The sequence below is a fragment of the Bacillus rossius genome, assembly GCF_032445375.1.
Source record: "Bacillus rossius redtenbacheri isolate Brsri chromosome 9 unlocalized genomic scaffold, Brsri_v3 Brsri_v3_scf9_2, whole genome shotgun sequence".
NCBI lineage: Eukaryota > Metazoa > Arthropoda > Insecta > Phasmatodea > Bacillidae > Bacillus > Bacillus rossius.
The window spans coordinates 6,219,974-6,240,005 of NW_026962013.1; the positions used below are offsets into that span (position 1 = coordinate 6,219,974).

Sequence of the window (20,032 nt, forward strand, 5' to 3'; positions counted from 1 at the left end):
TTGAATTAAGATTCCCCATTGCATGAATCATTTAAAGAACGTAAAAACTTTGAGTCTCAAAAGAGAAGTCTTTCAGTTTTTATCAATCGCACAGCAATGCGCTGCCCTGCACTTACACTAACCTTCATCTCATGTGGGTGAAAGGAACGTTTGCAATTTCTGTGTCCGTACTCCGTAGTTGTGATTTTCTAAACGAATCTAGTAAAATAAGCTATCGGATTTTTAGAGGGCTAATCAATTTGTGCTAGAAACCTATTTTAATCTACACTTTGGTGAGAAAATATTTAAATGAAATATTCAGATATTTGTTAGTAAATATTATTCTAGTGGTTTGGTTAGTTTTTAAAATTTTGTAAAAAAAAAATGGGTTTGTGATTGTGTGTGTGCATGCAGAGGCATGAGGCTTGTAGGTAGATTAGGATAGTTTGTAGGAATGGATGGAGAGAAATGGAATGAAAATAAATGTTGGCAAGCCCAGGGTAGTTAGATTTGTAAAGAAAGCTATTGTCAATAAAAAGTTTTAACGCTGGAGGGAGGAAGAAATAAGGAGAATCAAATAGTTACAAATACCTAATAATAGTTCTCAAAGGAAATCGGGGGTGGGGGAGCAAGTGGAGGAATTCGTGAATAAGAGCAGACAAACCTTGTGGTGCACTGTGAAGAGTAGTGAGGGGAGGAAGAAGTGTACTTAAGAAGAAGGTGCGTCACCAAAGTGCGCTCCATGTTGGAGTATGCTGCGGTGGTGTGGGATCCATACACTGTGGTCTTCAAGAGGGAACTAGAGAGTGTGCAGATGATAGCAGCTAGGTGGGTGAAGGGCAGGTGGAGCCCAGGACAGGAAATAATGTAAAGGGGAATATGTAATAGTCCCGTCAGAGATGAGGGAAATCAGGTGGGAGAGTTCAGAAGATTAAAGGGCAGTGATGTTGGTGAGGATGTACCAGATGTTGAGTTAGGTGGGAGGGTGGTGGGGAAAACTGGGGAACAGGATAGATTGAGGGAAACTGTGAAGCAGGAGGGAGAACTCCAGAGTGACAAGTGAGGAGGGGAAAACTTGCTGATTACGAGAGCAATTAGGAAATGGAATAGTTCGGATGTGTCAAGGAATACTTGCCACAGGGCTTGAGCCCAACTGTAACATCGATAAATAAATAAATATAAAAGGACAACAGGACATCAGGTTAGAGTCCACGTTACAAGCGATGGGAAAGGGCCCAAATGTCTGATAAGTGATAAGTGCTGGTAATTTTCTATACTAGCAGTTTTTCCATTTAAAAAAATTGCAAAAATGGTATTTTTTTTTATCTAATGTTCTTAACTGTCGCAAAACTTTTATTTTTATTTTTTATGTAGCTAACCTTACGTAAACAACTGTCCATAATGTTATGCAGTATTTTTAAGTCAACCAAACGTCCACAATCATTTTTAGTATTTTGAATGAAGGTAGCCAAATATTCACACAATATTATAGTATTTTTTAACGTAACTAACATTTCTTAATGAGCTGTTCACAGAATATTACAGTATTTTTAAAGTAGCTAGGTAATCTGTCCAGCTGAGGCCTTACTTAAGGCGCTCGAGTTTAAAGTCGGGAGCCGCAGAAGGGTGTACCAACTAAAAGCAGTGAGAAGTACGGTCCCTAGGCAAAAAAGAATGACCTGGATAATAATTGAAAACATCACTGCCTGTTTACTATTTAATATTCCTGCTTGGCATCGGCTTGGTACATTAAAATACAGAACCATTTACACAAATCTACAGAAGATCTAGATCTCGCATTAAAGAAAAGGACATCTAATGTAATCACATATTATAAACACTATATTACGGGTAATTTTACAAACATTTAGAAAGGTTAAGTTTTTCCCTAACAGGTCCGTTGATTACACTGCTGGATGACGTAATTGTCTATAAATGTTATTTAGGCACAATTCCCAATATTTTGGTCTAACCGGACTCTCGTTTCGACGTAATTTTGCGAGTCTCACATCCCGCACCACAGCAACGTGATGAGTCTGGCTTGCAGTTTACGTAAATTCTCACGTAGCGTAAAAAGGAGAAGTCGAGTTTATTTCGCCACATTACGATTCAAGAAACTAGCAAGATAATGAATTTGAGTTTATGATCAGTCAAGTCTCTCTGCTCATAGCTTTTCCTTAAAAAACCAACCCGGTGCCCGGTTGTTAATAGCGGTTGCGTCGAGGCTTACTTGTAGTTGCGCAGCATGGTGGACGATAACCCGGGCTGGGCACTGGTCGATGCGTAGGTGAATGGAACAGCCTTTCCATTTTAGCAGCGGCGCAACACGCCTGCACCCGACGAGCCGAAGTCGACTCCACCAGCCGCCAGCACCGTCTCCCAGCTCGCCAGCCGCAGACCGTCGCAGGTTAACGCGTCACCATGACGTCATAAGGCTTCGCGCGCCGCGCGGTGTTGGCTCGCGGAAACACACACAAGCGCAGCGCCGTGAATGTCCGTAATGCTTATGTTTTAATCAATCTTCAGGACGAAAATGAACCAAGTGCCAAACAATCTATCATAACATATGATATAATTAATAACCAAATTAAAAGGAGGCGTGGCAAACGCCTCACAGCCATTCTCACTTTTTTTTTATGGTATTTTAAATAGGCCTACATATGATTTGATACTACCAATTGTTAAAACTGTAAAGTATTGTAACTATCTAGGAGAGGGGCGCAAAAAAAAAATCACATATTAAGGGGCTCGCCTACCTGGGCGCACATGACAGTGTGCAGAGCTTCAGCAGAAACTACACGATTTGAAAACTGCTGGTGTTTCTTTAGGAAAAGCATTTAAGAATGCGCTGAGGGAGGATGGGTAGTTCTGTTTATGTATTTTGTTTTGAAACTGTATTGTTAAGCACAGTGAAAATGGCTCAAACATGTTTTCAGAATGATTTTTAGATTGAAAGGCCTGGTGAAGATTTTGAAACGCACCCAAAAGCCTTTCATTACACCTTTATTTAATGTTATGGGAACCGCTTAAATTTCATACTTGTCCTATGCACACCAGTCCTCAGCCGTGCTCTTAGAGGAGAAATCGTGCTTGAAGCACCAGCGATTGTCGTACTTGTCATCCCGCTCCACTAATACAGATACAACTCTGACTAGGCGGCATCTTAAGTAAAATTCGGAAAATTAATTTTTTTATTTCCTGAATTTCTTAATCATTCTGTAAAATGGCTAAGCAATAGTTGTTTTGTTTCATTACCCAATTCAGAATTATTTTCCAGTACCGTAGCGTATAGGTACAGGGAAAGAAATGATTTCCGCAAAGTTAAATGCTTGGAACAAACCTTTGCATGTCCTTTGAAATCTTGTTGTCTCGAAGTTGTTGTAGAGGTGAGTTTTTGATCATTCTTCATATTTCGTTGTATTGGTGATTGTGACAATGAGACATTAAGCCCATTCCATTCATGCTTATTATTTGTCATCAATTCATTACTGAAGCAAGCTGGCTAATTATGTTGTGCTGTCACCAATCCGGCCTCCTGGCCAGTACATCAGTCTTTTTGATATATTGTTCAGATGATATCAATACCTATGTATCATCTTGAAAATATCTATATTTTCAATGATATCAAGTTATCTTAACACCAAAACTTTTACCCTTGTTTTATGTATTATAAAATTATAATTCAGTGTACGAAATACAAAATATGTATTTTAATTCAATATTATTGGAACAAAATATGGACATTAAAATATCGATACCGTAATTTCGTAATCTGACCCCAAAATATCAGTATTTTTGACGTGTGGATACATCGTCCTGGCCGAGTGGCCACGTCCGTGTCTCGTCACGGCCACGTCGGGTGTTGCAGGGGGAACGGCGGGGGGCGGCAGGATGGGCGGTTGGTTGCTGGAAGTGGGCAAGATGGCCCTGTACATGGCGTTCCCCGTCGGGATGTTCCACTTCTTCAACCAGCCCGAGTACTTCGAGGAGTGGGTGGTGAAGACGCGGCGCGCCATATTCCCCCCCGACAGCAAGACGCACCGCGAGGAGCTGGAAGCGTGCATGCGCCAGATGCAGCAGAGGCGCGACCGGGAGCTGATGCGCCAGCTGGAGGAGAGCGACGAGTCGTAAGGTGCGGCTGTCGCTCTTCCCTGTAGCTGCTCACGTACGATTCACCGGCTCACCTCTCCCAGGGGTTCGCTCGCTGGCAGTCGTAACCTCTTTGATGCACGCCTTTCTCAGGAACTTTAACAGGTTTTATCAGGGTCTTACTGTCTGTTTTTTTTTTTTTTTTTTTTCCTTTTCGGCACAGTGTGCTTCTTTGTTCTAAACTCGTCCCTTTCTCCAGTTGCTATAGTCTCTCTCACTATTAGTTTGCAGTATAGAGTAAATGGCGTCCACTGTTGCCAGATTCATACCACCCGGCTTGTTAACATTATCATTTTTATATTTTATAAATAATTTTTTTGCCCTCAATTTTACTGTGTTGATTTTTCTAAGACCATATTGACAATAATATTACACTTGCATTTGTTCTTAAAGGAAAAGAAAAAAATTCTAAACACCAATAATTATTTCACAAGAAAAACTATTTGTAGTAGTCAGTCATTATTAATAATAAGACTTTCATTAACTGTGTACCATGGCCAAACAGTAAATTATTAATTATAAATTATATAAAAAAATTGATTGCAATTAAGAAGGCATCTTTTAGTTACTTTTCTCAAAAGTAAGAATTAAATATTATCATATGATGTTCTCTATGATATATAACAAGATAATTATTTAAAAAATTCTCATTCCATTTTTTTTTTTTTTTTTTTTACAATTAGGTAGATTTCTAAGAAATACTATCTATTGTAGCCGCTACCATGGTGCAACTTAAAGAAAATATTTATATAGGTTTTTTTCCATCATCAACCCAAAAGTTTATATATAATATCAATATATGGACACAATAACTGCTGTCTTTTTTTCAAAACTCACTTCCAAACTGGTACATAAAATATAATCATGGAAAATCTTGGTCAAGTTCGTTAATGGGTAAAATTCCACTAAAGGGTTAGAAATGGGTAAGATTTTTTAAAAAACAAAAATATTGCTAACTCGCATGATATGAAAAATATCACATCCGTTTGAACGTATTATAACTTGTAGGAGTGATACCAAAAACTTTTATCTAAATACAATTTTTGTACCACTAACCATAAGTGCAAAGATTGAAGAAAAGAAAAAAAAAATGTCGGCACAACATTGAAAGCGTTCAAATTGTTTGTAAATGTAATAATTTTTATCTAAAACTTATGTCAGGAAAAATTTTTGATTAGGCAAACCATTGCTGAAAGGGGTTGAACAAAACAAGGCTAGAATTGAAAGAAAAAAAATTCATAATTTCCATATATTGTACACCATTATTATATCATTCTTATTTATTGTAAACACTTAAAATGTTATCTATAACGTATGAAATAATTTTTTTATATGACCTGGAACTCAAATTAAAACATTATTTATGTATACAGAAATTTCAATGAAAATCTCTTATCTGCAATCATCGCTGTATTTTTGCTGGAAAATGTTGTAGTATTCTGTATGTAATAGATATTTGGTGTAAATTAAAACATATTTGAACATTTAGTAGCATTATGTTGTATGATTGTATACTGCAGCCCTTACCTGTGTAGCATTTGCTTGTATTTTTCTCAATTTCTGGGATGTTTGGTTATTTTTCTTCTTCCTTATTGTTGAACTAGGTAATAAATTACTACATCATTCCATTGCAAACTTAATTTTAATGCTTAAATTATTCAAATTATAAAAGATAAAATACGTTAATTGCTGTAACATTCATGAGTAGATGCATAGACGCATGTGTGATCAACAGTGAAAAATACTATAAACAGGCAATGATAAATAAATAGTCATTTGTTTTGGTTTAGACTCCACTAATACCAACCTATTGAGCAGATAAGACAGGGTCGTTTAGATTGCCTGGATTCCAAACTATTGTTATAAAAAGAAGTATTTTAATAACCTGTAGCATCTAAAAATGTTTTTCAGTAAATATTTAGACTTAGCTTAGTGCACTTCGATATGGGCGCCATTTAGCTCTGGTGATGTCTACTCTATTCAGTCTCCCGCAGCGTGTTCCGGATTGTGCCCACAGTCACGGTTGCAGTTCGTTAAATTCTCAGCGAAATTTATTTTTTAACACATTTCTGCAGAATGGAGCAAAGTTTTCGGGTGACCTTGTGCGACGGGGAGCAGGAGTGAGGCCGTGAGACAGTGAGACAGTCTCGTTCACTCCGCTTTAGCGTGCTACGGAGCGTGGGAAGGTGTGACCATTAATTAGAAGGCTCGGTTTGTGTTGTGGTATGTAGGAAAAAAAAAATTTGATGTTGCATTGAATCAGAAGTGGTGACATTTTTAGCCATGAGAAAATACCTCCAGATAACTCAAACGGAGTGATTAGGGTTGTCTCTCAGCCCCGCTCCCACTTTCGGCTCATACAGCGTTATAAGCCTCGCAATCACTCAAAGAAATATGAAAACTTTGCTCTTTTCTGTGGGGATACGTTAAAAACATTGTGTATGCTGAGAAGAAAATGAACAACCATCACCTTAAAGAGAGGATCACTGCAAAAATTGACAACCGCCTCTGTGGATGTGATTCAGAAGACATGACAGGAGATTGAATACCATCTAGAAATCACCAGAGATAAATGGCACCCATATCAAAGTGAACTAAGCTATGTCTAAAACTTTCAAATTTTTTGAACATTTTAATATGCTGCATAGGTATAATCATTAAATACGAGGGTTGTCTGAAAAGTTTTCAACCTCAACATGAATATGGCAGCACTCGCCAACAAAAATTGGATAATGTGTTTGCTCATGCTTTGGATTGTATTCTCTGGAATTTCAGCCAGTTTGGACATGCATTTTGTAGAATTTCTACTATTTCTTGTCATAAGTTGGCATACAAATTTTATGTAGGATTGAACAAACTACTGAAATCTTAATCATCAAGAGTTATTATAGAATGCACCTGAACTGCCAATACTAAATTTACTTTAACTGAAAAGTCTCAAATATTTTTGATCATAAAAGTAGGGGAAAAAATTGGTTAAATAATGTGTGAAATTGGGCGCCTAGTTGTAATCCAAATAATTGTTACTTACAATCCTTAAAGTAACCATGCAAATTGAAATAAAACTGTTATCAACTCTGAAAAGATGAACGATGTGTGTAACTTACACAAATCTGACAATGTGAACATAAACGGATATGACACTGAAAAGGATAGAAATTTCCCTTTACGAAATAAAAATATTCCAAATTACTAAATATTAAACTACACAGAATGGTTGTTTAAGATGTTTTCTGGCTTTGCAATGATTTAATCTCGTCTACAAGGCTCTTATAATTTTCTCAAGTAGCCTATGCACATTTTGTAAACTTTAAAGAGTCGCGGATAAGCTGTCGAGTGTTGCGTGGTACAGCCAGTGGTGTGTTCGTCCCCACAGACAGAAGAGAGGAGCGTGTGAGCGAGTCAGTGTGCCATGGCGGAGACGACGGACTCGTCCGTGGTGGAGATAGTGTGCGAGGCGCACTTTGCGCGGCTCACCTCGGCGCTGAAGGAGCTGGCGACCGCGGGCGTGCTCACGGACATCACGTTCGTGTGCGAGGACGGCACGCTGCAGGCGCACCAGGTGGTGGTGTCGGCGTTCAGCAGCTCGCTGCGCCAGGTGGGCGGCCGCCGGAGCTGCGTCCTGGTGACGGGCGCCCGCAAGCCGGCCGTGCAGGCGCTGCTGCACCTGCTCTACCTGGGCCACGCCCGCGTCGGCGCGCACGAGCTGGAGGCCGTGGCACAGGCGGCCGCGGCCCTCGGGCTGGACTGCTTCGCGCGCACGCGGGTGGAGCCCGCGGGCGACGAGGTGCGGCTCTCCTTCCCGGACCACGAGCGCTGCCTCCGGGAGAGCCTGCAGCGCGCGCGCTCCGGCGCGGCCCTCTGCGACGTCGTCTTCGTGACGGCGGAGTTTGCGCAGGTGCACGCACACGCCTGCGTGGTCGCCACGTGCAGTGACGTGCTGCGGGACGTGCTGGCCGGCCGCCGGCGCGACGACGGCCCGTGCGTGCTGGTGCTCGAGGGCACGGAGCTCCGGCACCTCTCGCCCATCCTGGACCTGTGCTACCGGGGCGACGTGCTGCTGGCCCAGGGGACCATCGGCGAGACGCACGCCACCGCGCGGCTGCTGGGCGCGGACTACGTGTGCGAGATACTGGGGGCGGCGGAGCCCACCCTCGGCGTCGCGGCGACCGCGGAGGAGGCCGAGCCCCGGGCCGCCGGCACGGTGCGTCTGCAGGACGGCCGGGACGGCTGCCGCGGCTTCCGGCGGCTGCTGGCCCACCTGGCCGGCACGGAGAGTCTCGCCGACGTGACGCTGCTGAGGAGCGGGCGCTGCCTGCGTGCGCACAGCGTGCTGCTGTGTGCCTTCGGGCCGTACTTCAAGCAGCTGGAGGGGCGGCTGGGGCACCAGCTGAAGGAGGCCGTGGTGCTGGTGCGCAGCCTGACGGCGGGCCAGCTGCAGGCCTGCCTCGACTACCTGTACCGCGGCGAGGCCCGCTTCTCGGGCGGCCCGCGCCAGTTCTGCTCGCTGCTCTCCCACTGGATAGACTTCAGCCTGCTGCCGGCCGAGGAGGCCAGCCTCCTGCCCTGCCGAGGTACGCTATCACTACTGGGTGCTTGAAGGAACATGCACAGGTTCTCTGCACAGGTGACCAAACACAGAAGAAATAATTTTATTTATAGTTTATGATGTATTAGAATTTGTCGTTTTGACTTTTACATATTCTGTAAAGGACTTTTTTATTTTATCACTTGACGCTCCTTTCGTTCTCTCGTGGATAGGGGTCTTTGGCATCAAAGTGAATTGGTGCTGTCTTTTAAGAATGGTTCAGTTGGATGAGGTTCCTCGGTGATGTCAGGGGGGAAACTGGCGAACTATCACGGACGGGCATGCCCGGCGAGGGATCCCGTGTAGGCGGCTGTCAGGGTGTTGTAGAGTAAAGTTTTAAGAGCTATGATATGTGATTTAAATTAACTTGGTCCATATAGTGTAACATTTACATCAAAATTTTTATTTTATTCCATGACTATATGTTTTCTCTATGAAATAATGTGTATAATTTGTTTTGAAATGTTTGGTTTTTATGAAGTTACAAAAATTTTTTTATTTATAAAACAAAATTGTATTTGTAAAAATTTAGAGTTTGCTCCATTTGTAGAACATTTTCAGTATACTTTTGACCATCATCTGAAACAGATGTGATTATTAAGTATTCTATAATTGAAAGTAGAAATATCACCGATAGAATGCTGTAAACAAAGAATTGAATATTGATTTTATATAATTATTATCAGCTGGACACGTCGAAGTGAAAGATTCTTATCAGAGTGACGTGCTGAGGAACCCTTCATATGGAAAAATATTTTCAATTGACCGACGGACTTGAATTGGTTTCAGTTGTGATAGCCATCAGTGCTCTTGTCCAGAAATGACATTCCTTGAATTTCAAACATTATAACATTATAAGAGTACTTAATTTTTTTTTGTATTTCTATTTTATGAAAAAGTGTTTCATTGTGCTCATTTAATATTTATTTAGACCACAAATTTTTGCCAGACCAATATATTACAGATTATTTCATCATAAAAATGCAGCATACAAATAAACTAGTATGATGGAGTAAGTATTACAAAACAGTATTTATGAAAATGAAAACAATAACACAGAAATCTTGTTTTAAAAATGAAATTGGACTACAAATGAAAGCATAAAATCTTGTCTCTAGCTACCACAAAATGGGGTTGAAATTTAGGTTGCTGAAAACGGAACATAGCGAAGTGTTAGTTCGGGACGAACTGCAGGTTGCAGAATGTTCGCAGGCTTTCGTGGCCATTGTCTGAAGTAGCTTGGCTTCTGGGTTGTGGCCGTGTCCTTGGCGAGAATAATTCACTGACGTTTCTGTCGACATTGCAGTCGCCATCATCAGGGTGTGCCGGAAATTAGGAATTTCGACACTTTTTTTTTCTTCTAATTTTATTCTAATTTAAATTATTTTTGGAAATTTTATTTGCTCTATAATTTGGTTACTAAAGGGCGATTTACACTTTGTTAGTCTGGTGTACTCCCCTAAGTTAAACTTTGTGCCAGTAGTCTGAAGCACCTTTCCCAGAGACGTATCTGATATTTTGCAGATCTAATACTTTGTTGGCAGCTCGCTTAAAATTTCCCTCGCTTACAGGCACGTCCCAGTCCTGTAACGTTACTTCACTTCATGACTAAAACCGCCTACAGCAGCTCTGGACGAGTTGTTACCATTTCTCAGAGACGAGCTTACCATAGCCTTTACTGTCACGAATACATATTAGGTTCACTCCCCTGGAAGCACTGTCATGGATGCTTGTTCCCAGCGTCGTTGCGTTTTCTGCCCCCCCCCCCCCCCTTACTCCACCCTCCCCTCACAGTTCTGAGAAATTCACCTTCGGAGCATTGCCCTGCCGTTAACCCCGCCAAGTGTTGCCCAGCGTCAAGGACAACTCGCATAAAAAAAAAAAATGTATGTGCCAAGATGGACCACCCCACAATATCTAGCGGCGAACTCGCTAACCGCCCAGCCAACTTACCCTGTAAGCCGCCAGAGTGTAGCACTAGACTGCGCCCTTTAACCCTTGGTTTAAGCAGACGCCTTGGGCGAGTCAATTCTTTTTTTATTTCAGACACCTCTCAACAGGTAGCGCTAAAGTCGGCCAGTGTTATCATCTTCGAGACTTCAGTCAGAGTTTTTTTATGACGCCCTCTCGGCGAACTTCGGGACCTTTCGGTCCGGACTCCCAGCCCCCTCCCCTCCACTTTTGATTCAAGATTTACTTTAATTACGAGACGCGGTTCTTCGCGGGACACTTCGCGTCGCGACTGCAGACGGACCTTTTCGCGATTATCGGCGAGTCGACGAGACACTGCAAGACTTCCGTCCGGCCGCAACCGACTATGTAGTTGCCTAAATAAGGGAAGCTATCCCTATAATCTTTTCAAGTAGTTTAGTCCGTCTGCGTAGTACAAAATGTAATAGTTACTTTTCTTTTAAATTTATTTTTTTTGAAATGAAGAAATCAACAGCGCCCAGCCGCGTAATCACGGGATCCAGTTCCTGGCGGGCGACGCATCAGTAAACAGAAGCCAACTCCCCTGTCTGACAGGGTCCGAGAGCCGGACGCCGAATTGGCATTTTCATCTCCCTTCCACAACAGGACACAAGCGCCCTGGCATCATGTTCCCGCGTGATCTCCGGGAAACGAAGCCCCGACCTCCGGTGCTTCTGTATCTTTTGACCCTTTTCTGAACTATCTTTAAATTACGTCGTCAGATGCAGTTAATTAGATAAACTTAATTTCTGGACTTCAATTACATACCTCAACTGGGATTATTTAAACATATTTTGTATTTTTTTTATTGGATTATGTATTTATAGTAAATGAAACTTTTAATAATTCCATGTACGGCCGGCCATTAATTTTTTTTGAATATACCTGAGAGCTGTTTAAGAATGTAATTAATATTGTACGTTAATATTTTCTTGTATCTGTTATAAGTTTCTTCAGTATGGAGTAATTATATTTCAGACGGAATCACACCTTGTTTTTTTTTTTTGTTCATTTCTAATAAACTGGTGAAACCTAAAGATCCACCTAGCAAGGCAAAGATGGTAATCAGACCGTGGTTTGCTGCTACAAAAATAATAGCAGTTAGCATGGTTAGAACATTGCTACAAGGGAGCAGTTACCTAGTAGTTCAGTAGGTGACTGCTCCCTGATAATGGCGACTGCATTGTCAACGGAAACGTCGTTGAATTATTCGCCGAGGACACTGCTACAGCCCAGAAGCCGAGCTACTTACGGGTCAAAGATCTGTGTCGGAACCGCGTTGTCTCCTATACGTGGACGGACGCCTCCGTGGCCTGACCAATTGTTGTCGGGTGGGCGTTGTGGCAGGCGTGTCGGTGGAGAAGACGTGCGAGGCGCTGGGGCTGTCGCTGGACAACATCAGCTGCGTGGTGGAGCTGTCCGAGGAGTTCAACCTGGGGCGGGACGCCGTGCTGCTGCAGGACGACGGCGAGACGGCGGAGCTGACGCCCGCCGCCGAGACCCAGGTCCTCGCGCACCTCGTGTTTCTGCTCCCGGTCCCCTGTCGCGCTCAATGAAGCAAACAGTTAGACCTCGTCTACCCGGACCAACCGGGACCAAAGGCAATCCTTGGAAATCAAAAATCCTGATAACCCGGGTAATATGGGTAGTAAGCAAAATAACTTTTTCAAATAAGCAGACTTACCATTTACTATGATAAAGAACTATGTTTTGTAACAAAATCACATGATATATATGCCCTATATTGTTTAAAAGTCATTGTCTTAAAAAAAAATTTATTTACTACCTATGTTCACAAAATTCCTTCAGTCACCTTCAAAGTAATCTTCATTAGATGTGATGCACTTGTCATGTCTTTTTCACCCCACTGTTTGAAGCACCTCTGGAACTCTTCAACTTTGATATCCTCCAGTGCCCTTTGCGAAGCTGATTTTTACCACCTTCACTTCATTAAAACACTTCCCTTTTAGACTTTTTTCTTCATTCTCGAGGATAAAAAAATGTCTCACGGGGCTAGGTCTGGCGAATACGGTGGGTGGGTATTGGCAAACCACCCATGAGAAGCCAAATAGCGGTTCACTCGTAAGGCCGTGTGTGCGGGGGCATTGTCGTGATGGAGGAACCAGTCACCTGATTGCTAAAGTTCTGGGCATTTCCTCCGCACATCCTTTTGCAAACAAAACATAAACGTAACAAGAAAACCACTCAGACTTTTGACCACATCACAGCATTCCTCAGGTGTAGAGTTCTCAGAAATTCACATTTCTGTTGGTTTTTGGCAAATTTTTTTGTGTTGTGAATGTCTGCAGTATCAATATTGTAATCATACGTAAATTTAGTACCTTATTTATACTCCTCTTATTTCTTAAATGCATGAAAAGGAAATAAAATATTTTCAAGACACCAGTTAGAGCTTGATAAATATTTTTTGTTTGGAGCCTTTCAACATTTATTCATTGTGTTTCTTTCATTGAAATACACATGTGGAAAGAAAAACAAAAAATCAGTTGCCAAAATTTAACATGTTTAAAAAAAATTGTATAGTTATCTTATTGGAATGCTTCAATTATTAAAAAGTAATTTATTTCAGTAACTAATGACTTTAAAAATAATGACAAACACTAATTTTATTTATTAATATTAATTTCCAATGTCTTGGCACAAATAACGTTCTATGATTTTTTTTTTTCTTTCTTTAAATTTCCTTGCAAGCAGATAAAAAATTAATTTTATGGTATTTTGAATAGCTTCTGTATTTGGTATTATTACATCAATTAATGTTTCTGTGTGGTCGCAGTACATCTCGTGAAGGTTTGACAACCACTTTCTCTGCTGATTTTTACTTGTGTAAGACTTAACTGATTACCTTTTTGTGATGTAACTTGCAACTAAAAGCTTAACTTAAACAGAGCATGTCACATCATTTTGATATTTTACCCATATTCATTTAAAATGTTAAACTCTATTACAAGAAGAAAAAAATTAAGTTGAAGAAATTAGTGTAATTTTAAAAACTGAACACTCCGATGATGCAAACAAAAATGAATTGTGTTTATATAATGATAAATGGCTAACATTTTTTTAAGTATAATGGTTACTAATTAATTTTAAAATTTTTTAGAATCAATTTGGAAGTTTAGTGCGTGATTATGGATGTAATGTGATTTGAATATCCAAAACCAACCATTTCTAGGATTTAGTATTTTTTTTTTCAAACCCAGGTCCAGTATTTTTGAATGACAGTTTATGAAGTTATAAAATATGTGTGTTTTCAGGAGTGTAAGAAGACTGAGGAGAGAGAGTCTCGCTGGGTGGAACTGAAGGCCCTGAAGGTGGAAGCAGGCGGCGGAGACCCGCGCGCCAGGTCGCCCGCCAAAGCAGCCACTAAGGTGTGCAGCCTGTGCAAGGAGGAGTTCACGTCCCTCGCGGAGTTCAGTCGCCACCTGGCCAGCCACCCCGAGTCCAAGTGGGTGACGTGCGAGCACTGCAGCCAGGCGTTCGCCACGGCGGGGGAGCTGCGCGTGCACATGCGCTCCCACGCCGAGCTGCGCCCGTTCCCGTGCGGCGTCTGCGGCAAGCGCTTCGCCACGCGCTGCGTGCTGCGCAAGCACGGGCGCGCGCACGACGGCGACCCCGCCAAGGCGCACCGCTGCCCCGTCTGCTCCAAGTCCTTCCAGCGCCGCGAGTACTATGCCGAGCACATGCGCACGCACACGGGGACGAAGCCCTTCGAGTGCCCGACGTGCGGCAAGGCCTTCGTCGGCCGCACGGGCCTCAACCACCACGTCAAGACGCACGCCGACCCGGACGCCCGCCGCAACTGCGCCTGCGAGGTGTGCGGCAAGCACTTCACCCGGCACGCCCTCTGGGCGCACGTCAGGACGCACGAGAAGCCGGCGCGCAGGAAGGCGCACGCCTGCGGGACCTGCGGCCAGGCCTGCGGCACGGCCTCCGCGCTCAGGACGCACGTGCTGCGCGCGCACGAGAGCCGGCCCGAGCACGGCTGCCACGTGTGCGGCAGGAGGTTCGGCAGGCAGCGGGACCTGCTGCGGCACGCCCGGTCGCACGAGCGGGACAAGGAGTCCCGCCACCCGACGGAGGCCCAGCTCGGCAGGCACACGCTCCTGAGCCACGAGGCGCCCGGGGATTTGCCGTTCTCCTGCGGCGTCTGCCGCAAGTCCTTCGCCGACCGCTCCTCGCTGGCCAACCACCTGCGCTCGCACACGGGCGAGCAGCTCCACACCTGCCGCTCCTGCGGGAAGACCTTCTGCCGGCCGCATGCCTTCAAGAAGCACGAGGACTCCTGCGGCGGGGCGGGACCGCGCCACAAGTGTCCGTGCTGCGAGGAAACATTCCTCAATGTGGCCGCCAGAAACAAGCATGTGGCGTCGTGCCACGAGATGGACGCTGCTTCGGACGGTAAGGACTTCTCCGGCTCCGAGCCTTTCCGCTGCGCCGTGTGTCGGACGTCGTTCCTCTACCAGGAGAGCCTGGAGAATCACGCCGAGGTGCATGCGGGGGGCGGGAGTGCCGAGGCCCCGGTGGTACCCGACCACGGCTACGCGGGCGAGACGGCCGTCGACGACCCGGCCGGGGCACTCCGCGAGCAGTCGCAGGAGGCCGGCGTGAAGACGCGCCAGCCCTTCATGATCACCATCGACGGGAACTTGACGTACGATCCGAGCAACAAAGTGCCAGATGGCATCTTCGAAGTGATGTCGCAGTCTGCGGCAGCATCTGTCCAGGACCTCAATACATCGTGGAGTTTGTCGGAGTAGTGTGTGTAGGTGAAACTTGCTTTGTCTGTGGTGATTTTCATTTGGATGTTACAATTGCAATGCAACCATTGTGCAGGGGATAAGGTACTGATTCGAGGTTGTGTTATGTTTATTTGTCAGTTCATCTCCAGTGGAATAATAATTTATTGTGAGGCTTTCGCAGTGTAAGGAAAAATCCTGTGATATGTACAGAAAGGTGGGAAAGACTTGTTCCTGTTCCCCAGGGAACCAGGTGAGTACATTTTTGTACATTTCCCCTCCACCTAGGCTGCAGGTGTAATAGACTACAGGCGTCCTCACGACGGGCCACCAGCATCTCGCCACTTGTGATCCAGCTGGAACGACTTAGCCTTACTCCACCCCTGTTCGTCGTAAGGCACAGGCTTCCCGGAACCTGCGTGACTTCTCTGGGAGCAGGGGCCGTGGTGCTAGGGTAGTCTGGGATCCACTCCTGGCGCGGTCGAGCCTGGATTATCGCAAGGGGAAAGAGTGGCGGACGTTGCAGTGGGCCGGTGGATTTTCTCTGCTTCCCCCCATCCATTCATCCCATCAGTGCTTCCTTCTCATCCCATTAACCCCCGTCGACTCTAATGACCTCTATGTCTACAAGACGTTAAGGGCTCACGTACACAGACACACCTACAGTGTGCAGAGCTTCATAAAAAACTGCGCCATTTGAAAAAATTATCAAGATATCAGAGTAGTGTCAAATTATGAAAAGCATTTAAGATTACATGGAGGCGGATGAGAATTTATTTGTTTCCATTTTTCGTTTTGTAACATGTTCCATATTTCTGAAAGAGTGAAAATTGCTGAAACAAGTGTTTTTCAGACTAACTTTTTGGCATGATTAATGTGGTAGATATTCTATGAATCATTCAAGGAATTTGCATTACATCCTTTATCTTAATTTATCCACCATATAATGATATGGTTACCGCTCAAACATCATAGTTGCTAAATGTAAAATGAGAAGACTGCACGCCAGTTCAGAGCCTTGCGCTTTTAGGAGATATTGCACTTGGAAGAAGAACCATAGATCGTCACGCTTATCATCCCACCTCACTAATACATGTACACCCTTGACTGGGTGTGTACCTTAAGTCCCTTTTCATTCATTCCACACTATCCAGCACTACGATCCCTCCCACTGCACACATAGTCCTTTGTTCCCCCAACCCCTCCACCTTTCCCCACTCTCTTGCCTTTCTTACAATCCCGATTCAGTGACAGACCCGTTATCTGTGTTGGCTGACCGCTTCACAGCATCCCACATGACAGAAGGTTGGAATGTAAACAGGACAAACTGTGCTTAGTAAAAGAACCTTTTTCATTACAGGCATGTTCTTATAGTAGGGAGCAGTGTGTGACAAATGATTAGTGATTTTTTTTTTTATGAACTCTAGGATGGTGTGTGAATAGACTTGAATTTGTCATTCCAGTGCCTATTTATTACCAGAATCTAGTTGAATGAAAAACAGTTTTTTTTATTGTAGTTTTTGACTGTGGCCAGCGTGCAATTGTTTCTAAAAAATTACACCTTAAAAAAATACTGCAAATTCATGCAGCTTGTTTGTGTATTTCAACAGATATAAGATTTATTATTCTACTTTATTCTACTTTGGAAAAGTTTCTCGATTCTGAGTAATGTTATATATGTACAATTCTGTCAAGTAAGTGCTTAATGTGAAACATTCTGTTAATTTGTTTAATGTTATATATATGTATGTGGTATTTGTATTAGTTTGATATTTGTTCTTTATGTGCAGTAAAGAAGTATTTCATTGGTGAAAATGGCAATGTTAATAATTAAACCCTGCTATGGTAACTGTTTACAATCACTAAAGATGCATATGGTATGGTGAATTATTATTTGCAACAATTATGTTTTAGTTTATACATGTGTCATTCTACATTTGCTTTATAGAATGCATTGTTAAAAACGTAAATACGCATTATAGGGATGTTAAAATATATTTCAATGAAAATTAATTGCATTGTTTTATGGGATATGATGAATACTGTTCAGTATGCTGCATATAGATGCTATCCAAGTCGTTCACAAAGAAACATGTTTTTTTCTTTGTAGTTGGCATTCTGCTTTGTTTGCAAACATACATTCATTCATTCATTCATTCATTCATTCATTCATTTCCTCTAAGTTCACCTAGTTTTCCTTACTTTTGTACTGTTCAAAGGATCACCAGAACATCTCCCATTATATAATTTCACATTAAATTTTGCTTTTTAGTTATCATTCTATTGTTTTTTTTCTGAGGCTTTCAAATTGTAGTTGTTGGTACGATGTGAATTGTATAAGCGAATATCTTTGCTGTGATGTTTGTTGGTGGGTGTAGCAAGGAAAATTGGCAGAAACTACTTTGGCTTTCCCCGCCTGCTATTGTTCAACTCTGTTGAAAAATATACACCATATAAAAATATTGAAAAATTATTTCAGAATTAAGAATCAGCATGTTTTGTAATATGCAATGTATATAATTTCTAATGTCTAGTAAAAGTTTATATAACTGTAGTGTATGGTTTTTAAAGAATACAATGTTAATTCATTTTGTTAAAAAAGTTCAGTCCAAGGTCTATTAAGAGCTTCCAGCTCTTCCAAAACTTAGAATATTCAATCAAGCATAACTTGGCAATTTAACTTTTGGAACAATTTTTTGGAGATCATTTTATTTGCCAAATGTGGCCTTGTTCATGACAAAATATATGTATGACTAAATAAAAAATATAAGGATTTAGAAAAGAAAATCACAATTGAGCTGTAAAAATATATTTTGTAATTTATTAATCAGGTTAATTTTATTCGAAATTTCAAAAACATAATTTTGTTGTACAAAAAAATACTTTTTTTGAAATTATATAATTTTGTTTGTGATGCCTTGAAATTGAAATAAAGTATGAATCATCAAAAAATCATCTGATGCATACAAACATTGTTTATTTTGGTTTTTAAACATGTAAAATATTTAAATTAAAATGATAAGACAGATACATTTCTGCACATGGGCAATCATTGTCCTACAATTTGCTCATAATTAGCTCTTATTAAGTATGCCGTGTGTTTGTTAACAACTGGCTTTATAAACAAATGCTTGGCTTTGCTAAAATTATTGAACGTTAAATAATAATAATTTGCAGAAGGTATTAAAATGTGTACAACATATTGGACTACTCTTTTATAGTTGTGTCAACAAGTGGTATTTATTTCTATTTGTATTCATTACCTTCTTATTTTATGACAGCTGTTGCCAAATTAAGATAAATTATAATGATAAAAAAACATCATTTTTTCATTATTTTTTTTATTTATTATTATTTTTTTTACTATTGCCACAAACCTTAGTAAACAGAAGAACAGACAAGCTTCCCTCAATTTGATTGTATTTGCACAATGTCTACTGGGACATGTTTTTTGACATTTCTGTAGCCAAATGGACTACAATATTGAATTTTTGCCAAAAAAATATTTTATATTGCAGTCTTATTTGGATTTTGCATTTGAATCAGTCTATGATGAGTTCATAGATTGTAACAATTGTGGAATGAATGAATGAATGAATGAATGTGTAGACTGGAGAAAACAACCTTTGGTCGTCGTAGTTAAGCATTGATGAAATGGACAAGTGGGAGAAACGGGATTTCCCCGAGGAAAACCCACCTGTTGACGTCTTCTAGGTTTTCCCACAAGAAAAAAAAATTTGGGTGCGACCTCGCACCTCTTTACAAAACACACTGCCCCGCCCTACCCACTTGACCGTCGAACACAACAAGAGTCCCTGATGCACCGGTCTCCGCACACGAAAGGCCGCCGCCGCTCGTCCGCTTTCGCTCACCGGAAGGGTCACTAGCCTTCTTCGCTTCACTGCTTCTTGAGGCTGGCGTCGCCGTTTTTAAAACCCTCAGCCCCCCCCCCCCCTCCCCTTCTGGAATCGTCTCGAACCCCTTTGAAGTGTGTCGTTATCAGGGCCGACTTGACACCGGAAGCTCCCAGAACAGTGGCGTACTAGTTATGCCACCTCGCGCAGGAAAGGGGTTCTGGGAACGTGCCGAACCCTCCAGAGGTGCTGTGGATGGGAGGGGGAGAGGGGTAACGAGGCGCCGTTGCTAATCCGATTGGCCGCGCTGCAGTACTGGACCGTTATCCACCCGAGGGCTAAAGGACCAGCTGGCTGGTTGGCCAGGCCACTGACCCACCCCGCAAGCCCCGCCCCCTGGTATGCTCTTAACAATATTAATACTCACGTGATGTGTAGTTTCGGGGCCCTCAGTTACATCAGAGGCCATAACCCGCCAGTGAAGCATTGAACGCACACCCTGCAACAAATAGTAACACGAGTTTTCAGCGTCACTCGTGCCACACAAAAATCTTTCATTGTCTATGTCATTTCTTGCCATTGTTTTGCAACCAATTTCTTGTGTAATTCAAGCTCTTTTTTTTTTTTTAAATCATATAATCCGTTGTAGAGACAAAATATTCAGGGACTTATCTAGACTAGTTTTCACCCAGTAGCAAAACTCGTCGGGGTTGATAAACGTAATCGTCAAAACT

At 42.4% G+C, this 20,032-nt stretch overlaps 2 protein-coding genes across 2 annotated transcripts; both read left to right on the plus strand.

Annotated features, from left to right (window-relative positions):
- The first annotated feature begins 128 nt into the window (after positions 1-128).
- Positions 129-5,616, plus strand: LOC134542816 (protein PET100 homolog, mitochondrial). The gene is made up of 2 exons (XM_063387362.1): positions 129-272; positions 3,848-5,616. The coding sequence occupies exon 2, from the start codon at positions 3,871-3,873 to the stop codon at positions 4,108-4,110; it is 240 nt and encodes a 79-aa protein (XP_063243432.1). The 5' UTR covers positions 129-272; positions 3,848-3,870; the 3' UTR covers positions 4,111-5,616.
- LOC134542815 (zinc finger and BTB domain-containing protein 17-like) lies at positions 4,017-18,396 on the plus strand. Its single transcript, XM_063387361.1, has 4 exons — positions 4,017-4,111; positions 7,505-8,702; positions 12,035-12,192; positions 13,963-18,396. The coding sequence occupies exons 2-4, from the start codon at positions 7,541-7,543 to the stop codon at positions 15,463-15,465; spliced, it is 2,823 nt and encodes a 940-aa protein (XP_063243431.1). The 5' UTR covers positions 4,017-4,111; positions 7,505-7,540; the 3' UTR covers positions 15,466-18,396.
- Positions 18,397-20,032: the final 1,636 nt, after the last annotated feature.

Coding starts and splice junctions, on each gene's coding strand:
- LOC134542815 (XM_063387361.1), top strand. CDS start 7,541: ATGGCGGAGACGACGGACTCGTCCGTGGTGGAGATAGTGTGCGAGGCG. Junction 8,703..12,034: donor CAGCCTCCTGCCCTGCCGAG/GTACGCTATCAC, acceptor GCGTTGTGGCAG/GCGTGTCGGTGGAGAAGACG. Junction 12,193..13,962: donor CGCCCGCCGCCGAGACCCAG/GTCCTCGCGCAC, acceptor GTGTGTTTTCAG/GAGTGTAAGAAGACTGAGGA.
- LOC134542816 (XM_063387362.1), top strand. CDS start 3,871: ATGGGCGGTTGGTTGCTGGAAGTGGGCAAGATGGCCCTGTACATGGCG.